The sequence below is a fragment of the Coloeus monedula genome (assembly GCF_965178545.1).
Source record: "Coloeus monedula genome assembly, chromosome: 1".
Classification (NCBI taxonomy): Eukaryota; Metazoa; Chordata; class Aves; order Passeriformes; family Corvidae; genus Coloeus; species Coloeus monedula.
The window spans coordinates 86857507-86880556 of NC_138781.1; the positions used below are offsets into that span (position 1 = coordinate 86857507).

Genomic DNA, 23050 nt, shown 5'->3' on the forward strand with positions numbered 1-23050 from the left:
GTGTCTCCGTTTAGAAATTAGCTGGGAAACTGCTCCTGTAACACCTGAATGGAAGTCCATAAAACTTTATCCATGTTCTAAGTCTGCAGCATGGAAAGGCCATTTATAATGTACTAACAGTTCCTTCTGGATTTGAATTAATATGTGAGTAAATGCTACAGAACAAGACCAATCGCTCAACTGTGGTTATAAAGAATAATCCTGAGAGTACTCTACAGGAGAAAGGACTGTGAGTTAAGAAAAACCCTATGACAGGGAATATGAAGTGTTGGCTTTAGAAACGTTTGCTATAAAACAAATCTCAACTTTCCACTGTGTAAACAATCAACAGGAAAATTTAATTTTAAGAAGTGTAATAAAACATCCTTTATTGGAACAGTCTTCTGGTTTTCAGCCTTTCTAGAATATATGCAAATATAAATCACCTCATAATAGATAAATTCTGGTAAAAAGCATTATTCCAGAAATGTATTTTAATATTCTAAAATTAATTTTATAAATATACACTTCATGATTATTAATGCTCTGTTTTCATGCTTACTATCGCAGTATTATCTTAGTGATATGTTAAATACATTTATTTATCACAGTTCCAACTCTGCAATCCATTTTGTCCCACTCCAATGTCGAACTGTCACACATTTTTAAATGCAAAGATAAAAACTAAAAGGAATGAAGAATTTATACTAATGTTTGGCATAACACCATTGACAGTGTTTAAAATCAGAAACAAGCCTAACTTTGAAAATCAGCTGAAATACCCAGTCTTCTCTGTTCAATTTAATTTCCATGAACTGACATCTGTAAACTAACAATTCTAAAATTCTTTTACTTATATTTCTTTCTTGTAATTTTTTTTACACTAATGAGCAAATATACGTAGGAATGAATACACATTAAATAGGACTTACTTTGGCAATACCAGAATCTGTACAACAAAAATGCAGAAGAATATGAGGCAGGCACAAGTTACATAATACTTGAATGCAGGCAGAGTAGTTGCTCGATACTGGAAGAAAATAAAAGCAAACATTAAAAACACAATTGCCAAAGCAGATGAAATATAACCCAGCTGAATTTCCAGCTTGAAGATGCACATAGGTATAGGCAGTTTTTAGCAACAGTACATTTCCTGTTCTTCAGTGACTTTACATCCACTCACATAGGGCTTGGGATTATCAGACATAGTATTAATCCATTTGCTTATTGAAGAACAGCCATGTCAAATGGTTTTGCCTTGTTCCCCCAGAGAGCAGACTATCCCAAATTCATCAGAATATGCCTAATTAACAAAAAAAAAAAAAAAAAAAAAAAGAAACCCCACCAAAAAAAGTTAAAGCATATGTTAAAATATTTTTAGGAATGGCCAACCATTCTTCACAGATTCCAAAATTCTTTGTGATTAATTCCTCAAACTGATTTTCAATTATTGATAAATACTGAATGGGCTGAAACAATTATAAAAAAAATGTAACATTAATTTAGACAGGAAATTTCTGAGCACAAAAAGCAGCCGAGCGTAAGTGTGCTACAGAGCATAGCTAGCAACCACACTGATATTTACTGAACCTACATTATTACTTCAGTTAAAATATTTTATGTCTTTGTTAAAAGGCCTCATATGTCCACTGTTACTACTAAACACTTGATATTCTTAGGAGACAGACGATTTGATCTGTTTTGTCATGAGAAAAATCTATTTATCCCTAATTAGTCTGTCTAGAGACATGAGAATTAAGCAATGAAATATTTATCGGAGTTGCTCTGCTATTTGAGATAGATGTATCTAGGTTGAAACCAATTAAATACTCAAAGGCAAATGATCTAAGTAGCTATTAAAGTTACTTACCCTATCCTAGTTTGGCTTTTTTTTTTTTAAGGATAAAAGTTCAAGATTGAATTACTAAAAAAAAAATACAGCAAAGATTATTCACAAAGTGCTTGAGATGCAAACTTCAGAAAATGGAAAGTGCATGAGCTGTGCCTTCCAACTGCAAGCACACAGCTATGTCTGCGTGCTTAATGCCAAGCTCTGCCTATGAAGTCAGTGCACCAAACTTTACATGAATTTGTAGAAATTCACTTTGGCAACACAACAGCTTTTTTCACTTTTGAATTGTATGACAAATTAAAAGCAATTCTTATCACTTATATAACTAAATTATAAGGCACAAATATATTTTTGCTTGATGAGTACTTTTGCAGCAAGTTCTGCTCTTCCACCTGTCAAATATGTTTGTGGCCCTGTTCAACAATTTTGGATCTTGAACTGCAATTAAAATTTCACAGAATTCCAATCCACTTTTAAATTTGTCTCAGTGTTTCATACTTCTCGAGACATTTCCTAATGAAGGGAGGCAACTCACTCCTTAGGTTAAGCAATTATTTTGCTTTATTATCTTTCTGTACTTTCAGGTCCCACAGGGCCATAAAAGCTTCTTTTTAAATCAAATGCAGACTTCTTACTAAGTTCTTTAAAGTGAAAACCGGACTGGTGAGTCATTAAAAGGCGGCGAAGAAAGATATTAAAAAGCTGGATCCAAAAATAACAATTAGCTCTTTGCTGTTCCACAGCATTCTACATCAAGATATTAGACTTCTACAGGGAGCATTGACTCAGCCAAATAACTTAGCTCCCAAATTTTCTCCCAGGTCATTCTCCAAAGTACACATACAACCTTTTTTTCTCAAGCTCTCTTTTGGAATTCATTGGTTAGTAACACCCACATTAAAATCTTAATGTGCTACCAGACACAGCTTTGATTCAGTCAGTGAACCCCCAAACACGAAGGATGAAACCACACCAGGTCTTGCTTCTTCTCTCTTATGAAGTCTTCAAAACAGGCTCCAGGAGCCTTGAAACCTTTTCCAGCCTAATGCATTGCCAAGCAACACATACCTCTGTCAGCTGGCCATAACAACTATTCTGCTGAGCTGGGAAAGAATCTGAAAATCATTTCAGCTGCTTTGAACTGAAAGACATCTACAAAAATAATTAAGTATGTATTTGACCACCACATGGGATGCAGAGGATACTTGCTGGACACTGTGAGCACAGTACAGGAATACTTCCTCTAGCCCCTTCTCAGAATAAATTCACTAATTTATACAGCCAGTTGTGGTCCAACCTTCCTCTTACTTCCCTGAAGGACAGCATAGCTGTTCAGCCATCAACTGCCCTATGCTCATGAGAAAGCAGAAAGAAGGAGCTTCCCAGTCTTCCTGATGAAGCTGTGTCAGTATGAAGAAATACACTTGAGGTCCACAGGGCCATAAAACAATGCAAAGGCCTGACTTACTGAACTTACTGAAAAGAACTTACTTCTTTTTCCAGAGTCTTATTATAAAAAAGAAGTGATATCCTTTGAATGTCTTCAGATTTAAGCCACTGCCTAGAAGAGAGAAGAAACATAATCACTGACACAGGAATAAAGTAGTCCTGTCCTTTTATATTACTGAAATGCAGCAAAATAAGAAAATCAGCTGGGATAAAGCAAGTTCGTGTGTATTGCAGTGTATATGGTGAATTTCACTGACAGTAAAAGTGGAGACTACAAATGCCCTCTCCTTTTTGACTCTTACTGCTAAAGTACACTTAAAAAAAAGCTCAGATGAACAATTGTTTTTCTGTTGATCATTCCTAAGGAGAATCAAGGGAGAGATTTATATGATGTGATTCTAACAGTGATATTCCACTCCTGTCCAAAATACTGTAGTATATCCAGCAGACAGAAGTGAACCTGAGACAAAACCAGTCCTTCAACAAGGTACCTTTAGGAAGGGCACTGTTACAAAATGCAGGAGTGGTGGGTAGGTAAGTTAAACTTCACAAACTTCCTATTGCAAACAAAAATGTAACAAACATTATTAAAAGCAGTGGAGGGATTTTGTCTTTGAACTGTATGGGTCTCTTGACCACAGCCCTGTACTACAGAGGTAGATTTTGATCTTTTTGCTGATTATAAAACCTTCTTCCCTGCTATGAGAAATAGCATAAATATTTTCATTGAAATGACAAATCTATTTTAAACTAAGTGAATCTTGACAAAAGCTTGACATAGCTTTTACAAAATGAGATGTTCTAATACGAAAGACTACATTTATTTTAATGGACACTCTTCAATGGAAATAATAATAAATAATATCTTTAATGGAAAAGACACAGAATATTGAAATGTAAAGAGAGTTTGGCTGCTTGTACCTCAAGGGCACAGCGCAAATTTGAAAACAAAGTATTAATTAAGCAGACTAGTTCTATGGACATGCAGTATTTGAGCTTGAACAACAGTAGCAGGGCCTGAGATATTTTTTCCAACATTTCCAGCAATAACTTTAAATTAGGCTCTAAACTAGTAGTGTAGCTAATGCCTTCTAAATAAAAGGGAATGTCTCAACTGACAGTCTGTAATGCAAATAAGTAGCAGCAGTGAACCACAGTGGAACATATCCTAAATTAAAGTCCTGGAGAACAAGAGTGGACAGAGTGGAGTATAAGCTATTAGCTTTAATTTGTGAAATAGAAAATATTTGTTTCCTTGCCTGGGAGATTGTCCCTCTTCCTGTGCAATCAGCTGCATTAAAAAAGGGTCTGTAAACATAGTCAGTTCTTGGAATGCTTAATTCAGAAATATATTTCCCAGTTTGCTCTGCAGTGGTTCCCATCTATGTCTGATCATAGCTAGGATTCTGAGGAGAATGGGAACTGGAAGGCTGGTGTACATATAGCACTATTTTGTTTGGGTTCAGCTGTAATCTACTGGAGAAAACACTCAGTTTGCAGAACATTTTTGGTAAACTGTGAAAATGAAAATGCAAATCTTTTTCCATTTAGTTACAAAAATTAAACAAGAAGTAACCCTCTTCCCCAAATAGGTAACTAATTTCCTGTTTTTTCTTATGGCATCTGACAGGGGAATTGATTTAATTATCATCAGCACACTGCTAAAAAGTTCTGTCTGCAGATCTACTCCCAAGGGCCTAATTTGGTTACACACCTGATGGCATGTGAAGTCAATAGTGCCATTTCGAGCACGTGCTGCCTCATACTCCACATTACAAGCTCACAAGTCAGAAGCTATCAGTTCTTCTTTAAAGTTCAGAAAAAAACTATGCTGGTTTTAGGTAGCAGGTGCTGAGAGGTCTGAGATGAGGGAAAAAGTACAAGACAAACAAATGGAAGTGGAGACTGAGTACAAAAGAGGGAGCACAAAGTCACATACCTCTGGCAGAGACAAAAGGGCTAAAAATTTCTACCTTCAGCCTCACCCCCTGATGAGTCTGAGAATTGCCAGAGTATTTGCAAGTATCTGAGGACATGTCTCCTGGGAAGCTAGGTACCAAAGTTTGGCTTAAATTCTTTTGCAATTCCAGGAACAACTCAGACAGACATCTGAATTCTGCCTGTATCCACAGAGGTGTGTGGTTTCATAGGGCTTGTACTGCTTGCCAATGGACAGTGAGGAATTATGCACAGAACACAGCAGCCATCATGACTTAAAGGAAAAAAGAGCAAAGGGAGCGTGTCCTTTCAACATAGCAACCTGCTCACCAAAGACCAACTGGCTTTACTTTAGCCCCCTCTGTAGGTACATACTTAGCTAGCAGATCACCATCCCTCCATCTCATGCCCTACACCAAGGCTTGGGATGGCATAGCTAGGGGCTGCTCATCCCCAGCCTGTGCAGGACAGGCCCTTTGAGCCAGCAGTGCTTTGTTCAAGATACAGGGAAAAGAAACACATGGGAAAGTGTGATGTTACACCCTACTGGCTAAGGCAGAGAAGCTCTTTGCTCCTCACTCACTCTCACAATAATGTTTTTTAACTTTTCTTCATTCAGTCACAGACCTATTTGCCATACAATCCAAACTTTGCACTTAAAAACATTTAGAAATGCCAGTTTTCTCATAGATTTTCTTAAAAGTTTGCTCTTTGATTCACAAAAGCAAAAGCTTTAGTTTCATAACCACTCATTTGCTCTAGCTGATAATGTTATTTTCATTTTACAGATGAAGAGTTGAGGCACAAAAATGTGCACAATAATAAAGAAAACAAAAATGAGATTAGTTTTGTGTCCTAAATATAGGAAATGTTTTATTTAATTGTTCTGTGCGCTTCACAGAGTTAAAATATTATTGAATTACCTGGACGTTTGAGGAATCAACACTTTTGACAACTTATTCCTGAGAACTAATCAATTGAATCATAGCTTTTAAGAGATTCATTCAGCTAATCAATACAGAGCTAGGTAGAGAATCTAGTTTAGGAAGGTGACATTCTGCCTTTCTGATACATAAGATAATTCATCTTTCTGCAATTTCCCATGTAATTCACAAAATGCACTGAAACTTTTTCAAAAACCTTTTTTATCCCTAAGTTTCTCTGAATTCTAGGTAATAATTAGATAAGACAGGGTTTCTGTGGGATAAAACAACATACAGTATGGTCACACCAGTATTTTAATGCACTTATACAGATGCTTTACTTTTGACATCAAAACATCATTTTTAAAATCCATTTATCAAAGCAAGCATACCTAAAGACACGTAAAAACTGATAAAAACTGACTTTATATATCTGTTTTAATGAAGTCCAGTAAAATCAAAAGGCTTTGCCTATCACATGACCTACCCTATTTCACTGTATTCTTTCTATGACCTGTAACTATCAACACTTTTCTAAAATTACTGAAAATTTTCCTAAATCCAGGTACCATTTAATAGGACTAAAAGGTGAACAAAACCCAAAATGTGACATATGAACATTAAATAATTAGGTGTAATACTCAGGTAATTAATATTCTGAGTAACAGAAGCAGCGGCGGAAACATGTAATTAATCACAATTATTGTCCACATTTTTGAAGGGCAATTCCCTTGTTTCATCAGAGAAATATAAGAAGCTTCAACACTTATTTTGGACTGGTATTGATTTCTTTCTCAGCCTTATCTATTCACAGATAAGGAAACAGAAAACATAATACTGCCTCCAGCTCTTCCTAGGACACAGAAAAAAAAAATACATGGCAGGTTGTCTCACCCAGCAATTCCAACATGCTATCAAGATTAGCCTTCTCTAAGAAATCAAACAACTGAGAGACATTAAACTGTGGTTTTAGGGAAAGTTTCTAATTCTGAGGAATTGTTTCTGTGACAATTGGGAAGCATCAATTTTCACATAATTCTGACTCCCGAGCCAGTTATTTCTTGTGTCTTACTTCTCTGCCCTCAGGTAAGATAAATCTGTAGTGCTACAGCCTTGATTCTACAGACACAAACAGTTACAGAGCAAACTCCCTTTGCCAGAAGATCAAGACAAGTCAATGCCTCTGTCACACTATGATTCACAGGCACTGTCTTATCTAGTAGAAAATGTTACTTTACAGCCTATCTTCAAAATGTGCAGGGCCAGTATTAGTGACACCTTTACTGGTTTCAGACTTGGTGTGCCTGTGGCAGCAAAAAATACTAAACAGTGCCCTCTGTTGCAGATTTATGTCAAAGTTGGCATGGTCAGAGAGAACAAAGGATAAAGCCCTACTTTTGGGCATTGATTCCATCAATGGCTTGGATCATCCTCTCATTCAGCTCCTCCTCAAACCTTCTTTTCTGGGATTTTGTTCTGAAACGACAAATGTGGGAAGTTACTTCAAAAACAACAGCTGTCATAAACTTGTGAGTTTATCACAAATTTTTAACATTTATACTCCAATAGCAACTATAGGCATCAGGCACAATGACCCTTGTAATAAGCTGTTAAAAACCATCGTAAGCTACAGTCTCACACACAAACACACACTCACAAATCTAGAGCTTAGCTCTTAGGGAGCACTTAAATAAAACACAAGAAAATATCTCATAAAAAACCAAGAGAGCTCAAGAAATTCTGGTCTAAGGGAAGTCTTCCACAGTGTTATGAATGCATGAAAAAGAATGGGAATATGCTCAAATTCGTAAAGGATTCTTGTTTCTTGCAGTTATTTTTTAAAAACCTTGTCAAAATTGTATGATGAGCACACAATGCATTAGTGCACTAGTCATAACAGGTATTCTCTACCAAAATCCTGCTAACTCTTCTTTTCTTGGAAATACTTTATTATTTTTAGTAAGACAACTGAGCACTGTCTGAAATTAGTTTCAGGCATACATCATGTTTCTCTATTTATGAGCCTTGTAACTCATCTGCAATAAAAAAAGCTTCTTTACTTTTGCCTGGACTCAGCATGAACCCAACAGAGGATCATCAGAATGGGATTATCGTTGCTAACATAAATTGCTGCAAACATTATCAATCCTTTCAGTAGTTGTGCTTTCCTTCAGGATGACTTATCTCCAATATTGACAGATGATGTCTGTATTTGAAAACTTAAATTCAATGTTAACTTAAAACCAATGTTTTCTAAGAAGTCATCAGTCAGGTCTGAAATTTGACTCTTTGCTCACCAAGATATTCTTAAGCTACAAATTGAACCCTGTCAAAGGTAACATGGATTTTCCTCAACATCAAGATTTTGGGTTATTTCCCCAAAACTGATAACCTGTTGCAGGTTTCAAATTAATACAGAAATTGTATTAGTGTACTTACAGGAACTTTCAAAACCTCCACTGATTTCATGCCTACTCAATGCTATTGAATTTAGGTAAAAAAGTGCTTATAACTTGTTTTTCACAAGAAATCAATCACAGAAACAATCTACCTAGACAGATGAGGAGACATTGTCCAACCCCAGGTAATCCTCTTGGCAAATCCTCAACAATGTAAGACTGTCGTGTAATGCATAAAAGCTGACACTTAACAGAAGCCTACAGTCAGGCTTCAAACCCTACATTTTCATATTCTAATAAAATACTGATTTTCAAAGTGCTTATGATCATTTCAGCTCTCTCATGTGAGAATGATTAACTAGCTTATCTAGAATCCTAGTTACATGTCTGTCTCACTATGGACATTAGACGCCAGCAACGGAAGAAATTCCTTCCATAATATGGTATCAAGACACATTTTTGTACCTTCTGAATCTATTCTGGAGTGGAGTTTAGAAACACAAAAGCAAGACCACTTCACAATCTTCAAGAACTGCATTATTTCCAAATGCCACAGTCCAATGATCTTTCATTGCCTGACAGAAATTCTTTGGACATACTGTCCAAATGTAAATGTGCAGTTTTAGAATTAGACTCTTTTTATTAATAGCATGCATGTTCAGTCAAAACTTGTTCATCTTCTGGAACTTAGCAATATTTTAGGTAATTGCATAGTAACCAGAGACAATAAAAACACAAATTTCTAAGAGGTTCATTCAAATGACTTTACAGTATTTATGATATCATTATCTGGCCCTAGTCATTGAGGTACCAAGCAGGAGCATGAAAATTTAAAGCTACTGTGATCTTGTAAACATTTTGTGTAGCAGGAGCACTAGAAAAGACCGCAAAACACCTTTTGAATATCTATTACTGCAAACATATAAAAGACTTTAAAATAATAAACACAACAACAAAATGAACTTTAAAAAAATAAACACAGCAACACAAATACAAAGCAATTAAACAAATATACAAAATGTCTCTTTTGGTACACATTATTATCTGTTGTAAGAAAAATTAACAGCCCTTTCCATCTTCCCTTTTCTTACCCCTCTCTGGCATTCCTCCCAATTTTCCTTATATAATTTTCTTCCCACTAGTAGAGTACATGGTTTGTAGTAGGTCACCAACATACCAATTCAGAATAAAGCTATTTGTTACCAGGAAGTGAATTTTCAATTCATAAGCAACATGTTTGCCAAATCTGTTTCCATAGTCCTTCTTTATGTAAGAGGTATCAGCACGTACATAAAAAAAACAGTCTGCATGAGAAATGTCCCTCACTATTTGACAGCATACCAATGTATATTTATTTATATGGACTTTCTATGAATAACTGATTTTTTTAAGATTGATTTACCTCTCTCTGCAACGCTGAAAATGATATTGCCCCATGGGAACATCCTAAAAAACAAACAAACAAACAAAAAGACCCCTATTAATTACGATAGACCTTAGTAATATTAAGTAGCTTTTAAAATAGTGTTGAAAACAGGGTCAAATAAGGAGAAAAGTTTCCAGTGTAAATACTTTTAGCATTCAATTAAATCTGTCTAAAAGAAAAATCCAGCCAAAAGCGGAAGATGGAGTGACCTGGAATAAAATTCATCTGTCAGTATAAACACAGGATAAATTAATACAACAATCTGAATCCAAGAGTGTTTTGCTTTACAACAAAGACTTCAATGCCACCACTGTTTGGATGTAGCCCAAACTCTTGCCATCTTCAGCAAAAACCAGTCTTAAGTGTTTTTGAAAAAAAGAGACCTGAGTGGCCAAATACAAACAATGGTCATTGTTTTCTAATTAATAGCAACAGCAGCCATCACAGCCACATTTATTTTGTGATTAATAGTGATGACTGGGTACTTCCTGTAATGAACCTGTCACAGTCCACATTGTGATGCACTATGTTTATTGAACAAGAATATGTCTCATCTATACAGGAACAAAACTGAATGCTAATGTTCTATCAGAATTCACCTCTATGCATTCACTTTTCAGAAGTAGAAGATAATGGAATGTATAAGACATAGACTGATAGCATCTTACTGACAGCAGTAAAACAGTGTTAGTAAAATTAAAAAGAAATTTGTTCAGTGTAAAAGATGCAACATTGCACTATAGTACTCTAAAACTCAGGCCTCCAACCACAGCTAATGACTTGTAGGTGCACCTTCAAAAGGTAGATGTTACAATGAGTATGGATTTGGTTCCTGGATTACTCTGAATAAAGTCCACTCCAAGTAGCACAGGGATTATTCTAACTTCACAGCCTTCGCTCCAGGTTTGGCCATGTTCCAAATGGAGAATGTAGCTAAACAGTCAATAAATCTCTAGGAATTTCTCTGTATTAAAGGATTTCCTTCCTAAAGGTGTTGCATTCTGCCTTTATGGTCAAAATATCTTTCCACAAGATGAACAGCAGCCATTGTACATGCTGTGACTTGGGGGTGTCTGAGCTCAGAGCATCAAATATGTATTTTAGGAGGTATGCTGGACTCCTTATAATTCAGAGATGCACTTACAGAAGAACATGGCTTCTTAGAAGCTAATCCAAAACTCAAATTCCAATGTAAAAGCTTCCAGCAACTTCACTGGGTTTATGCCCTGTACAACTGCATGTATCTTCTTCTACCAGAAATAACCAGGTATTTAGCAGTGAGCAGCTTTTTCCTTTCAAATATTGCTATATTGTACAAAATGACATAAGTAGGCCCCTACTGTTGTGCTTATCTTGCCGTTTTCAGTGGTCATGCTGTCCCTGTGATGCAAGTGTGCAAACGGCTTGGCTGCTCCCCAGGATTCCAGGTACCGGGTCATGCGGACAGAAGCTCTCATTTTGGCTCCATCGAGAGTATGCCGAGGCCGAATGTGGTGCTGAGGGCTTCGCTTCTCTCCCTGGTTGACAGAGGACAAAAGGTGATATCAGCCTTTGGGTTCATGACCTTTTGAAGCAGCAGTGCATCATCTGGCGCCACAGATCTCCATGATCAGGGACGTATAAATGGAGAGGTGCTAAGAACCCGCAATTCTTAATGATATTGCTGGGAAATATCAGAGACTTATTTCTGAAGAGCGGGAAACATTTGCACTGCAAACATTACATATTTGTAGGCAACAATAATAGCTCTGATCAGTATCTTCTTGTAGTGAATTATTCAATAAAGAGATTAGTGGTCCTGCTCAAAATCAAGTATGACTGGCCACAAAATAAAAGTACTACTAACCTTAGGATTGATTACAAAGTAAGTCTTAACATTATGCTCTTTCAGATATGGGTCCCTCACATCTCCATCCCCATCTTCCACTTTGTAAGCTCCATTCAAATGGGCCAAGGTGACTGAGGTGATGTGAACACGGCTGAAATTATATTTTAAAAGAATGACAAAGTCACAAATACTGATCAAAAGCAAAATTTGAACCTGATCAACATTTTTTACTTGCTTTCGGATACAACGTTTTTATGCTGATAAATTTATTCCAGATTTTAGAAGCTGTGGTGGCCTGTGGGCCTGTGGTACAAGGGACAAAGAGAGTCCACTGGTGAGACAGTCCCTAGTACCAAAGGTTCCTCCCTAGGTTAGGGTGACAGAAAAGGCTTCCCCCAGGATGCTCTGTTCTGCTATGTTAATGTACCCCAGTTCTGCTTCCCTGGCTGGCCCATTGGCCTCCCAACTCCTTATTACTTTACATGTCCCTGCCCTAGAAGGTTCTCCACTCCCTGTTCCCCCCATTGGCCCTTGCCCCATTGCCACTCCCTCAGAGTTTCCCATTGGCTCCCATACCCTAGCCTTGCCTGGGTACTGCCCCTGTGCCCACAGACCATTGGTCCCTGATGCTCCCTCCGCTCCCATATATAAAACTGGACCCTCCAATGTTCTTTGTCTTCATCCCTGGAACCCTTCATGTGTGTCGCTGCAATAAGTCTCTCCTGTGGAACCCCATACGAAGACCCTTCCTGCATCTTTGCTGTCGACCCATTTTATGGAGCTATCCATGTGTGTGTGCACGTGTACGCGTGTGTGAGTGTGTGGTGGTCCTGCCGAGCGGCTTCACCTTGGAGACGCTTTCAGAAGGTCGTGGCTACTCAACATCCAGCACCACAAACCTGGAGCACGATAAGAAGTTCTAATGGGCATAAATCTAAAAGTTTCCATCCGCAAAAAAAAAAAAAGCTCCTTAAATCACAGGAAATACTGAGTGCCCCAGTTTTGTTTTTTTTTTTTCCTCAAGACAGCACCTAAGAATGTGTTGGGGCATCTCCATGAAGGCTGATGGCTTAAGACGTGGTGCCTATGCATTTCTCCATGGCTAAAAAGTTGGTGTGTCCAAAGGTTAACAGAGAAGACTCTTACCCTGGGACTCCTCCAGCTTCCATGTGATTGGCCAGGGTAACATCATGGGACCACACATCGTACTGCCACTTCTGCAGCCCAATAACACCGCAGAGCACATTCCCAGAGTGCACTCCTACACGCATGTTAATATCAACTCCAGTCGCATCTCTCACTTTCCTGCGGTTGAGAATAAAACCTCTGTTAATGTATATAAAAAACCCTTTGTTTTCTTTTAATTTACCAGTCAAATTATGTGGATGGCACACCTGTGGAAGTGCTCAAGGCCAGGTTGGATGGGGCTTAGAGCAACCTGCTCTAGTAGGAGGTGTCCCTGCCCATGGCAAGGGAGTTGGAACTAGATGGTCTTTCAGGCCCATTCCAATCCAAAACATTCTATCATTCTATGATTCTATGAAAGAAGCATTAACAACAGTAATAACATTTACTTCTTTTTAGCATTGCCACCATTCTTTTAATGCTATGATTATATATTACCTCTCCTATTATCTTTATTTGCAACAATTTGTAAAAATATTCATTCTCAAGTCTGTGTCTGAAGCTCCTTCTTTTATGTTCATCTGAAATTACTTGGGAGGGCTGAGATGAATAGAGGAAATGTTTTTAGTCTCAGAGTGGAACCTAAGGACTGTTTTTGTTCTACAGGCAGCTTTTGGAGGTCTGGAACTACTGTTACACACCCTTCTATCTAAAGACCCTAATGTTTCATCAGAGACCTTCTCATATCTGTCATATATGAGAGGAAGGATGAAAAACCCAGCACCTCAGGCTATTCCACAGGCTGGGGCTTGTACACTCTTTGGGGATATGGGCTCAGTGCCTTTCAGGCTGTGGAAAACACAGGCTCAACAGCCTTCCACGTGCTTAGTGAATGCTGCACCCACTCGAACATTATGGAGCGATTGAAAGGCTACCCTCATCGTGCAGACCACATCTAAACCTTCGACTTTTCCAGTGACAAAGTACCTGTTCACCCCATCCCAAATCTCAGAAGGGCCCTACACATAAGATAGGCATTTATCTTTGCAGAAGCAGCTCTTCTGAATCACAGGGGTGACTGAGGTCAAACAAGCAGGAGGACATTTCCAGACATATGTCATATGCGTACCCTATGTAGAGAGTAATAAAACTAATTCAGTTATCTATGGGCTTATACAGCTCTAAGAAATGGGAAGATCATAACTTAACTGGATTTACTTATTTAAACCCCAATTCATGTGGACCCAAACCTAGCCAGTAATAAGGAACGTGCACATACACTTGGAGAAATTCGGGGTGTTAATGGAAGAAAAAACTGCAGCCTAAGGAACTCAAATGGCTCCTGTATATGAGTTGGGTGTATAGTTCTAGCAACATCTTTGATCTCAGTGATGACAATTATCAGCTCTGTACCTTCTGAATTATTGAATTAAGGTGGCAGGTTTCTCTTTTTTTTTTTTTAAAGGGAACATAGAACACAACAGGCTTAATTTGATATGGTAAATCCTACATTTAAGCAGGAGTTCTCATGTGTTTTTTTTCTGGGAAATGAAAGTAACAGGAGCATGACTGAAAGTATTTTAATTCCGTCTGTCTCTCTCAAGTGTTTATTGGTATTTCTTTTCACATTGCCATTTTACACTGCTCTTGTGTAGCTGACACACTTCAAAATGAACTGCCTGTAAATGATCTTTGTAAGCAGTTGGCAAATGCCAAACACCACTTTGCTCCGCACAAGGGATACGACAAAAGCTTAGCACTTTGGAAAAAAGTGTTTTACAAAACTGGGCAAAATGTGGAACATTTATCCTCTAGGAGTGCTTGTCAAAGGACTGCCCTTCCATATTTTGCAGAGCAGGCAGAATAAAGTCTGCTTCGTAATAAGCTCTCAGGAGTTAACCAGGGGAGCAAGCAGAATTGTACCACAACTGAATCTTTTCTTCTGTCTCACAAATTAAAGAAACCATGGAAGACATTAAATTAGCAGTGTAACTCTGGACCAAATTAGGGTTTACTAATTCTTCTATCCTGTACTCCTTGAACAATTGCTATGACAATGCAGGCACTGAATGCATTCAAGAATGTAGGCTATCACATCCCCAGAGGACGCTTGCCTTACCTACAGAAGTATATCTGAAACTTTCCCACCTTTATTTCATCCTTTTTTTCATTTTCTGCTCCCCCTGTGTCTCTGGTTTCCCTCAGCACAGCACAGTCTGTGTGCCCAGCCTGGATGGGCAGTCAAAATATTCATAAAGACTGTATTTTTCTTATTGCAACATGAAATTTGAGTTTGTAAGGATTCTACATTTTTCAGAGGCATGGTTAGGTTGCAGGTAATTCTAGCAACTTTACTCCACACAAGCAAGAGTTCAAGTCATTAGGAAAGCATCTACACGCTTTACCTGAGCTTTATTCTTCTATAATTCTCGACTAAGGTATCTGAGACTTACCTAGCCCTGTCTTACACACTTTAACACATTGAGTGAGCCTTAGGCATTTAGTCCCCTGCAAACTGCCACCTTTCACAGCATAGTTTCCTTTTGGATCAGACCTGCGGGAATGAAATCATACCTAAAAGAATTCTTCTATTTTGTATCTAACATTCAAAATGGTGTAACCATCTTATATCCAACAGTTTCTTTCACTTTCCTCTGAAATTGAGTTTGTTTCATGCTACCAAATCAAAGGAAGTCTTTGAGAACGTGTGACTGAGAAACATGCAAATCAGGAAGTCACCAGGCAGACAAGGGGGTAGACTTTGAGCTGAGTGGAAACATCACATATATTCACACACAAACATATTTTGCCTTAACAGATAAATTCTGGCCTTAAAGCACCCAGTTAAGGTGGCCAGCTCTCAACATCACAAGCAGCACTGGCATTTATGCCTTGATAAAGTGAGCATCCCACTCCTGGGCAAGCAGGCTGCAGACTATAAGAAACATTGGATTTGTTCCAACATGGAACAGAGAAGCAAAGCAATTAATCAATGGGACTACAATCCATGTTTGAATGGAACAATCCATAGCATAGTGAAGCTGAATTGCTCAAAATGGAGCTACACATCATTAAGTAAGAAGACTGAATAAGACTTTGTCGTACAGATCACCTGGCAATTTGGCAGAATTCCTCCTTTTTTGCTTCCAGGAGAACTGGAACTGAAACCATATTCCGGTGGTAAAATCTCTATAGAACTACCAATATAAACAGCAAACCACTCTACTTCAGTAGCTTACGGACCGAGGGGGCAGTTTGCACCTCAGTGACTGAATAGAACAATAATTTCTATCTGACAAAAAAGGTATTTCAGATAGAGCAAGTCAAATATATTGAGTGACACACTTCCAATTGCAAGAGTATTACTACTTCTCATTTTACAGGGCACAGAAATATGTCAGGAGATGCTTCCATATAAAGATGCAGCAATCACACAACAAAATATGGAGCTGATTAATAAGTAGCAATTTTCATTCACCTGCAGGCTGCGACACTTGACATAATACTTTGAAAGGCTTTGAAAACACAGAGTACAGATTCCTCCCTTCTTCTGTAAACAGGCTGTGGTAATCAGGCATCTGTCTATGGGAGCACTGTGGTTTCTGACTATAGTAATAAAGTCAGATCAGAATATGCTTTACAACTAACATGTAATTTTCTAGTCTGTAAGGCTGCTCTTACCAAGAACCTGATCGTACAGCATTAACAACGAATATACTTGATAGCAGCTTGAGCAGAAAGTTATTTCAGAGAAAATTGGAAGTTCTGAAGTGTGAGAACTGACAGATTGCCCTCTGAGCTCAAGTAAAACATTGCATTATGACGTGTGATATACTTTGGTTCTTTGTGAAGGGCACTTTATGGCTCAAGCTTAGTGTTGTTTTTCCACCACTCCGTAACCTCCTATACTTTTTTCTCTAAGTAACAAAGAACAGGTTGATCAGAAACTCCATGCAAATACTTTTAACTCACATTTCTCACACAGCACACAGATGTTTTGAAATGTAAACCAGAAAGCTCTCATTTTCACTCAAAGGCTGGGGAAAAAATCCCAACATTTTTAAGCCAACCAAACCAAGCAGCCCCCAAGGGGGGGCAGAACTTTGGGACTAACACCCTTTTACCAGCTGCTCTACAGAAGGGATGGTAGCTTTAGTTCCTAGTATGCTAGAGAAGCAAATGGTTTAACTGTGGTTTAATTGTGATACTGTTCTAGTATATCTAAGTGAAAAAGAGAAACATCCTGTGAAAGCAACTAAAATGCAACCATATCTGTAGACTCTAATGTTTGGCAAGGAGAAGTACTCCAAGTACCCTTTAAAAAATAGGTTTCTTTGGACACTGTGTAAGGTACAACCATAGGTGGATGAAGAACCAACATTTTAGAGAATGCAGCAACCAGATTCCTGTACTGAGATCAGTTTTACAAAAGATTGCTAAAGCAAGGAGATCAAAATACTGGTTTCCAAAAATACTACCCCTTTTCCATGAACACATAAAAGGGAAAAGAACCAAATTTGCTTTAATCAACCTACCCATACAGTAATTACCCTGGATTGAATCAGAAGACCAGATAACTAAAAGCCAAAACCCTCTTGTGACTGCAATTACGCACATATGAGGGTAGCATCTAAGGATTAGAAGAATAATTTTGTATGGCTACTTCATTAATCATTAACACAGTTCAACACAACTATTCATTTCATGATGATGTGCACACCACACATACACCTCACAAGGATGGGCCAATTCCTTACTTTGCTACATGGCCAGTGGTTAATGTGACCTAGACAAAAACATAAAAATTGGAACTTACACTTATAGAAGAGCACACCAAGTTTTAAAATCAAAGTTCAGCTGGTTAGAAAAAAACAAATCACACAAAGGACTCCCAAATATCCAGACCTCCACATGATACATATTTTTGCCAAGTGTAGCTCACCTAGATATACTATAATTTTAGTGAAAGGAAACTGGGTTTTAAGGTTTTTTTTAAAGTTTGATACTTACTTAATGGCTTCACACATGTCCAGTCCCATTTTCACACAATTCTTGGCATGATTTTGAAGAGATATAGGTAGTCCAGAAACACAGTAATAGCAGTCACCTAAGATTTTAATTCTCATACATTCATTTTCCTGGAGGAAAAAAAAGCAAGGTGAGATGGTCACTTTTAACTTGAAGTACATAAATGACGGGTTGCTGTTACAAAGACTGACTTAAATGATAAAAGCAAAGTCATTCTACTTAAGCTTGTTTCAGTAGAGAAGAGCTTGCTACAACAGAAATGCTGGGAGAGTTTTGTATGGTTGATCCCTCCACCCGTTATGGTCCTTAATGGGCAAAAGCAGAAGTAATTTCACTGCAAAACATGTATGTGCAGCATTGTTCACACCTGAGAATAAAGAACTGAATGAAATTATCGTGTCCCCAATCTAAATAAAGCCTTTTTGCTTGAAATATGAAATCAAAAGATGTAGTTTTCCACATTTACATCTCTGAAAAGGTACTATGGAATGCTTCCAGAAGCTAGCAATCATAATAGTATTTCTATATTTTATACTCTAAGGCCATGTAAAGATTTTTGTTTTTTAAAAACCAATACTGGACAATAGTTTTTGAACTAATAAAAACACAGAAAACTTTTATCTGTTCTGGGGTTTCTGATTTCACCTTCACACATGAAGTTTGGTTTAATTTTTATTAAAATAACACCTAAATAAACAGAAGAAAAAATTCTGATTGTATTTGATTCTTTTCTTGAGTAATCAAGAGGCTGTGGTTAGTAATTAAAATTGGTTTGATCATTATTGTCTCACTTCTCCTTCAGTCTCATAAATGCTTTTTCTGAGATTGGAAAACTGACTAACACTTTTCTATCTTGAGTTTCTTAATCCTTGTTATTGCAAAAAATCTATTTAAAGAACTGTTCATCTGCCATTAAGCTTTATTGGACTCCATGAGCTGTCTCTATTGGTCCTATTAGAGAGCTATCTTGGGTTTCACAGACTCTCACACTGGCAGAAATGCACTGCTGTACTCAGACCAGAGCCAGATCTTTTTCTTCAGACGTTTCAAATCCAATCTTCCTGCCAAAGTCTCAGAAATGCTGCACAAGGCCCCAGGAAGAAAAAACTATTTTAAAGATGACTCCCTTATTCAAACTAACAGTAGCAGCCCATAGCCACCCACCTTGGCAATCTGATCAAACTTGCCAAACAGCTCATTTAACATGTGCACCAGCTCCCCGGGCGAGCAGTCACTGGCCAGGCGAGTGAATCCCACGATATCAGCGTACAAGATGCTGCAATAGAAACAAACAGAATCTTGGTCACAGCTTCCTTCTGCAGGACTCAGATCCATCAATCAACAGCAAAACCTGAAAGTAAGCATTCTGGACTTCACAGGGGTATGTCCATACCCAAATCAGCCACTAGTAAATGTAGAGCAATAAATATGACTACATTTATAGGGAAACCTATATTTACTTTTATGGATGTTGTGTTTATAGGCAATATATACCTATATTTATCTTTATAGGTGTTGTGTTTATAGGTAATATATACCTATATTTATAAGTATTAACTTCTCAGTTTACATGCCTTTATAGGCATACCTATATTTATAGGTGTTTACAAACATTCTATACCTGAATTTGTTACGGTATTAAAAAAATAGAAATATTTTTGCAAGTCACAAATCAGCAAAATAATGGCAATATAATAGTTTCAAGGAGTGCACTCACAAGAGAACATGAGTTTCCTCAAAAGTACTGCAATACTTTTAGTAAAGCGGTTTCTAAGAATATCATTCAAACTAACTTGTCTCATCAAAAAACAAGCAAACAAACAACTAATCAAAACAGGAAAAAAAATACTTGTAAAGAAGAAAGAATGTTTAAAATAAAAGGTGATCTATTTTTCCAGCTACTAGAAAATTTTAATTAATAAATAATTACAGCTGTCAGCAGAATATTTTATCCCAGGTACTATGTAAAATACATATGTGATACAGCTGCCTCTGTTTACATGGTATAAATCCTGAGAAATTGTTCCAGTTAAGAAAATTGCAAAATCAGAATCATACCACTGACGTGAATTACAATTTGACTAGTATACATGGAAGCAGGATTTGGTACTTCAACACAAAGAATGAAGATGCTATGAAAAAAAGCCTATTGTGTGGCTTTTTCTCAACAACTCCTTTGTATTATAACCTTTGGGGCTCTTCTGGAATGTAGCCTTGTCAGCATTTGATCAAATTAAGGGATGCTACATATTAAGTTAATGAAAAGAATATTTAAAAAATTATTTTCTTAATTGCTCCCTTAACACTTTCTTTCAATTTCTTTTGTCTGAATGCTGTTGATACATTTTATTACAGTACAATACCTTACATTGGTGTGCCTTTTGACATACAAGTTGTGGAAGTTATTGGTGTTTTCCAGCTGGCCTGCCTTCGGACCTTGTAACCTCTGAATGATCTCTGCTTTCATTTCCATGGCAATGTGAGCAGGCAGTAAAGAAAGTAGAAGACGCTCCTAAAATTTAAAATGAAATGTCCACAGGTTCTTTATGGAGAATAAAGTTAGTACGGCATCAATACTGTGCAAGGCACACACTATTGTCAATACTACAGAACATTTTGAGGAGGCTTGCACTGAGGCCTGGTATGAACTCCAAAGTCAATCAGTTCCTTGAAGAGTGTGACAGAGATATACACACATTTCCAAGTAATACCTGCCTTCTTCAAGGTTTTGTGTATATTAGAAAAAGGTTAAGCCAAGCTTAACATTTGATGAAGTTATGTACAGGAATCTATTCAATATCTGAGTAGGATGCATCAAATGAAACGAGTTGTAAGGCCAGTCCAGAGAACTTTCAGGGAAATGCTGTCTGATTCAGGCAAGAATAAGATACATCTTTTTATTTTAATGTATTTAAATGCTCTACCATAATTTTACACGTTAGACTGAAATTAAAAGATAAAATACAGACACAGAACATACTGAAACTGTTGAACTTTTGCAAAGCATTTTGATAGGTACTCTCCCCTTCAATATGGCATTTGACAAAATTTTTTTTTCAAATTAACCTAAAAGCATATTGAATATTAAAAAACCCCAAACCCTAGATATTTTTCCTCATCATTTGGTATTAGGGTCTTCCTCTTCATTAGATATTATGGTCTTCCTCTTGGAAAGCTCTCTGATGCTTTCATTTTGCCCATTTTACCTGTGACAGCTTTGCACTGAGTTCCTACTTCTCTGGAAAACAGAACAAGAACTCTGCAAAAAAAAAGTCCTTCTTGCTTTATCATACTCCATCTTGAAACTGAGAAAGGATTTCCTGTTTTCTCATAAGCAGTCAGGAGAGACTCCCTCTTGCTAAGGATAAAAACCAGAAGCCTGAACCAGTGAGGAGGGGGGAGGCATCGGAAAACGCCCTTGACAGAGCCAGAGAGAGAAACAGCTACACCAGAAAAGATGATGACCCCAAAATGTGCATGATCCTCAAGTGTTACTCAGAATAATGCATTTTCTTTGATTCACAAGAGTATTTTTGCAGACTTTGCAGTTCTGTTCACGAAGGTACCAGAAGAAGTGTAGCCATTAATCCAATCCTCTGCCTGGGATAATTACTCCTGTTCAGGTCTGATGACCTTGAGTAGAGCATGGCAATAACAGGGCTATAGACTCTTCTAATATTTGCAGCTACCTTGGCTATCTGTCTCTGCCAAGTATAATGAAAAATTCACATTCCTCATAGCATTTGTGCACTTGCAAGCATAGCATTCAATTACATGAGGCCCTGTGAAACTGATCTTGCACATACTTGGCAAAAAATCTTCTATTTCAGTGAATCAAGATAGAATCTTGCTTTGCTGCTAATTAATATTGAACTAATAATTTATTTCTTAAATGCAAGATTAATTTAGTATGTTTAGGCACCTGAGCAGGTTCACATCCAAGAGACCGATGTATTTTCACTGGTTATGTTCAATGGCAATGTTTCACTTCCACTGCTCCTTGGTGGAGGTATTTTGCTAACTTGTAAATAATATCTGCACAACTAATTGATTTTTTTCATAACAAAATCCTACTCTTCCAAGTTGCTCTTTATCTAACAGTACAGGATTGTTCAGACTTGTTAATAACTATAATTAGACAGTTAATGAAGAGGTGAGTGCTCTTAGCTACAATTTTACATCACCATACTCCTTTTGTACCAGGGATAGTAAATGCAAACTGGTTCACTATCTTCCTGTGACTGTTACGATTCCAGACACACAGTGACGCAGGCACTCAACATCCAGGTTACTGCTTACATCTTTGAAACTCAGAGAGGCTGGCAAAAGGTCATAAAGCAACAAATGTTTTCAAGGAAGCAAGCAAAAAAAAAAACCAAGAGAAAAGGTTTTCATGGAAGGCAGCATGAAGTCAACTACAAGCTAAAGAATCATATGAGGCAAAGGAAAAGAGAATGCCCTCAGTTTGTAGGGGACATCAGGAGAGATGAAATATTTCCCCTTCTTTTTCTCTTCAGGCCATCCCACTATTCCATTCTGCTTAAATAGCCTGGTGAAGCTGTTCACCACACCAGAATTCCCTCCAAAGAATGTTTTCTTTCCTCCATTTCCACCGTCCTAAAGAGAAGGTTGCAACCAGAGGCTGCATTAGGGAAATGCAATTGGTGAAGCACACTGCAGAACACCTTGCCATGCCCAGCTGCACATACAGCCTTCAGACACCCTGCAAGCATTCACACTTCAATCCTGAAGTTATCCCTTGTGATAGATGATGTGGACTGTTTTCATTTCTTTCACTAAAAGACCGTTGTGAAAGAAGGTGAATCTCAGCTACTTATGAACACTGTGGCTGGGCTGGTCAGCTAAAGATCCTAAGAAATGCAAAGCACATAAGAACACCTCCTTCTTCCTGTTTTGTCATTGCTGTTGGCTCAAAAGAGCGGAGTGGAAGGATCAAAACCACTTACTGATCAGCTTGTGGTGCCTGATGTTGTGCATTGAAATTCCTGCAGACTGGAACAATGCAAGGAACACCACAAATCAAGACTGCTGCTTGTGCTGGCTTTATATTTGGTAATACATTCCATTCTGTACTGTTCTCTC

General features: G+C 37.7%; 1 protein-coding gene across 1 annotated transcript in view; it reads right to left on the reverse strand.

Annotated features, from left to right (window-relative positions):
- Nucleotides 1–23050, reverse strand: part of ADCY2 (adenylate cyclase 2) — a 211455-nt gene that overhangs the window by 51845 nt on the left and 136560 nt on the right. Inside the window, exons 5-14 of the mRNA XM_082285044.1 lie at nucleotides 20311–20459; nucleotides 19112–19223; nucleotides 17930–18057; nucleotides 12941–13099; nucleotides 11813–11945; nucleotides 11307–11483; nucleotides 9943–9986; nucleotides 7537–7617; nucleotides 3323–3392; nucleotides 912–1009 (exon numbers count right to left, since the gene is read on the reverse strand). Coding sequence (XP_082141170.1) covers nucleotides 912–1009; nucleotides 3323–3392; nucleotides 7537–7617; nucleotides 9943–9986; nucleotides 11307–11483; nucleotides 11813–11945; nucleotides 12941–13099; nucleotides 17930–18057; nucleotides 19112–19223; nucleotides 20311–20459 — 1151 coding nt within the window. The remainder of the gene's footprint in view (nucleotides 1–911; nucleotides 1010–3322; nucleotides 3393–7536; nucleotides 7618–9942; nucleotides 9987–11306; nucleotides 11484–11812; nucleotides 11946–12940; nucleotides 13100–17929; nucleotides 18058–19111; nucleotides 19224–20310; nucleotides 20460–23050) is intronic.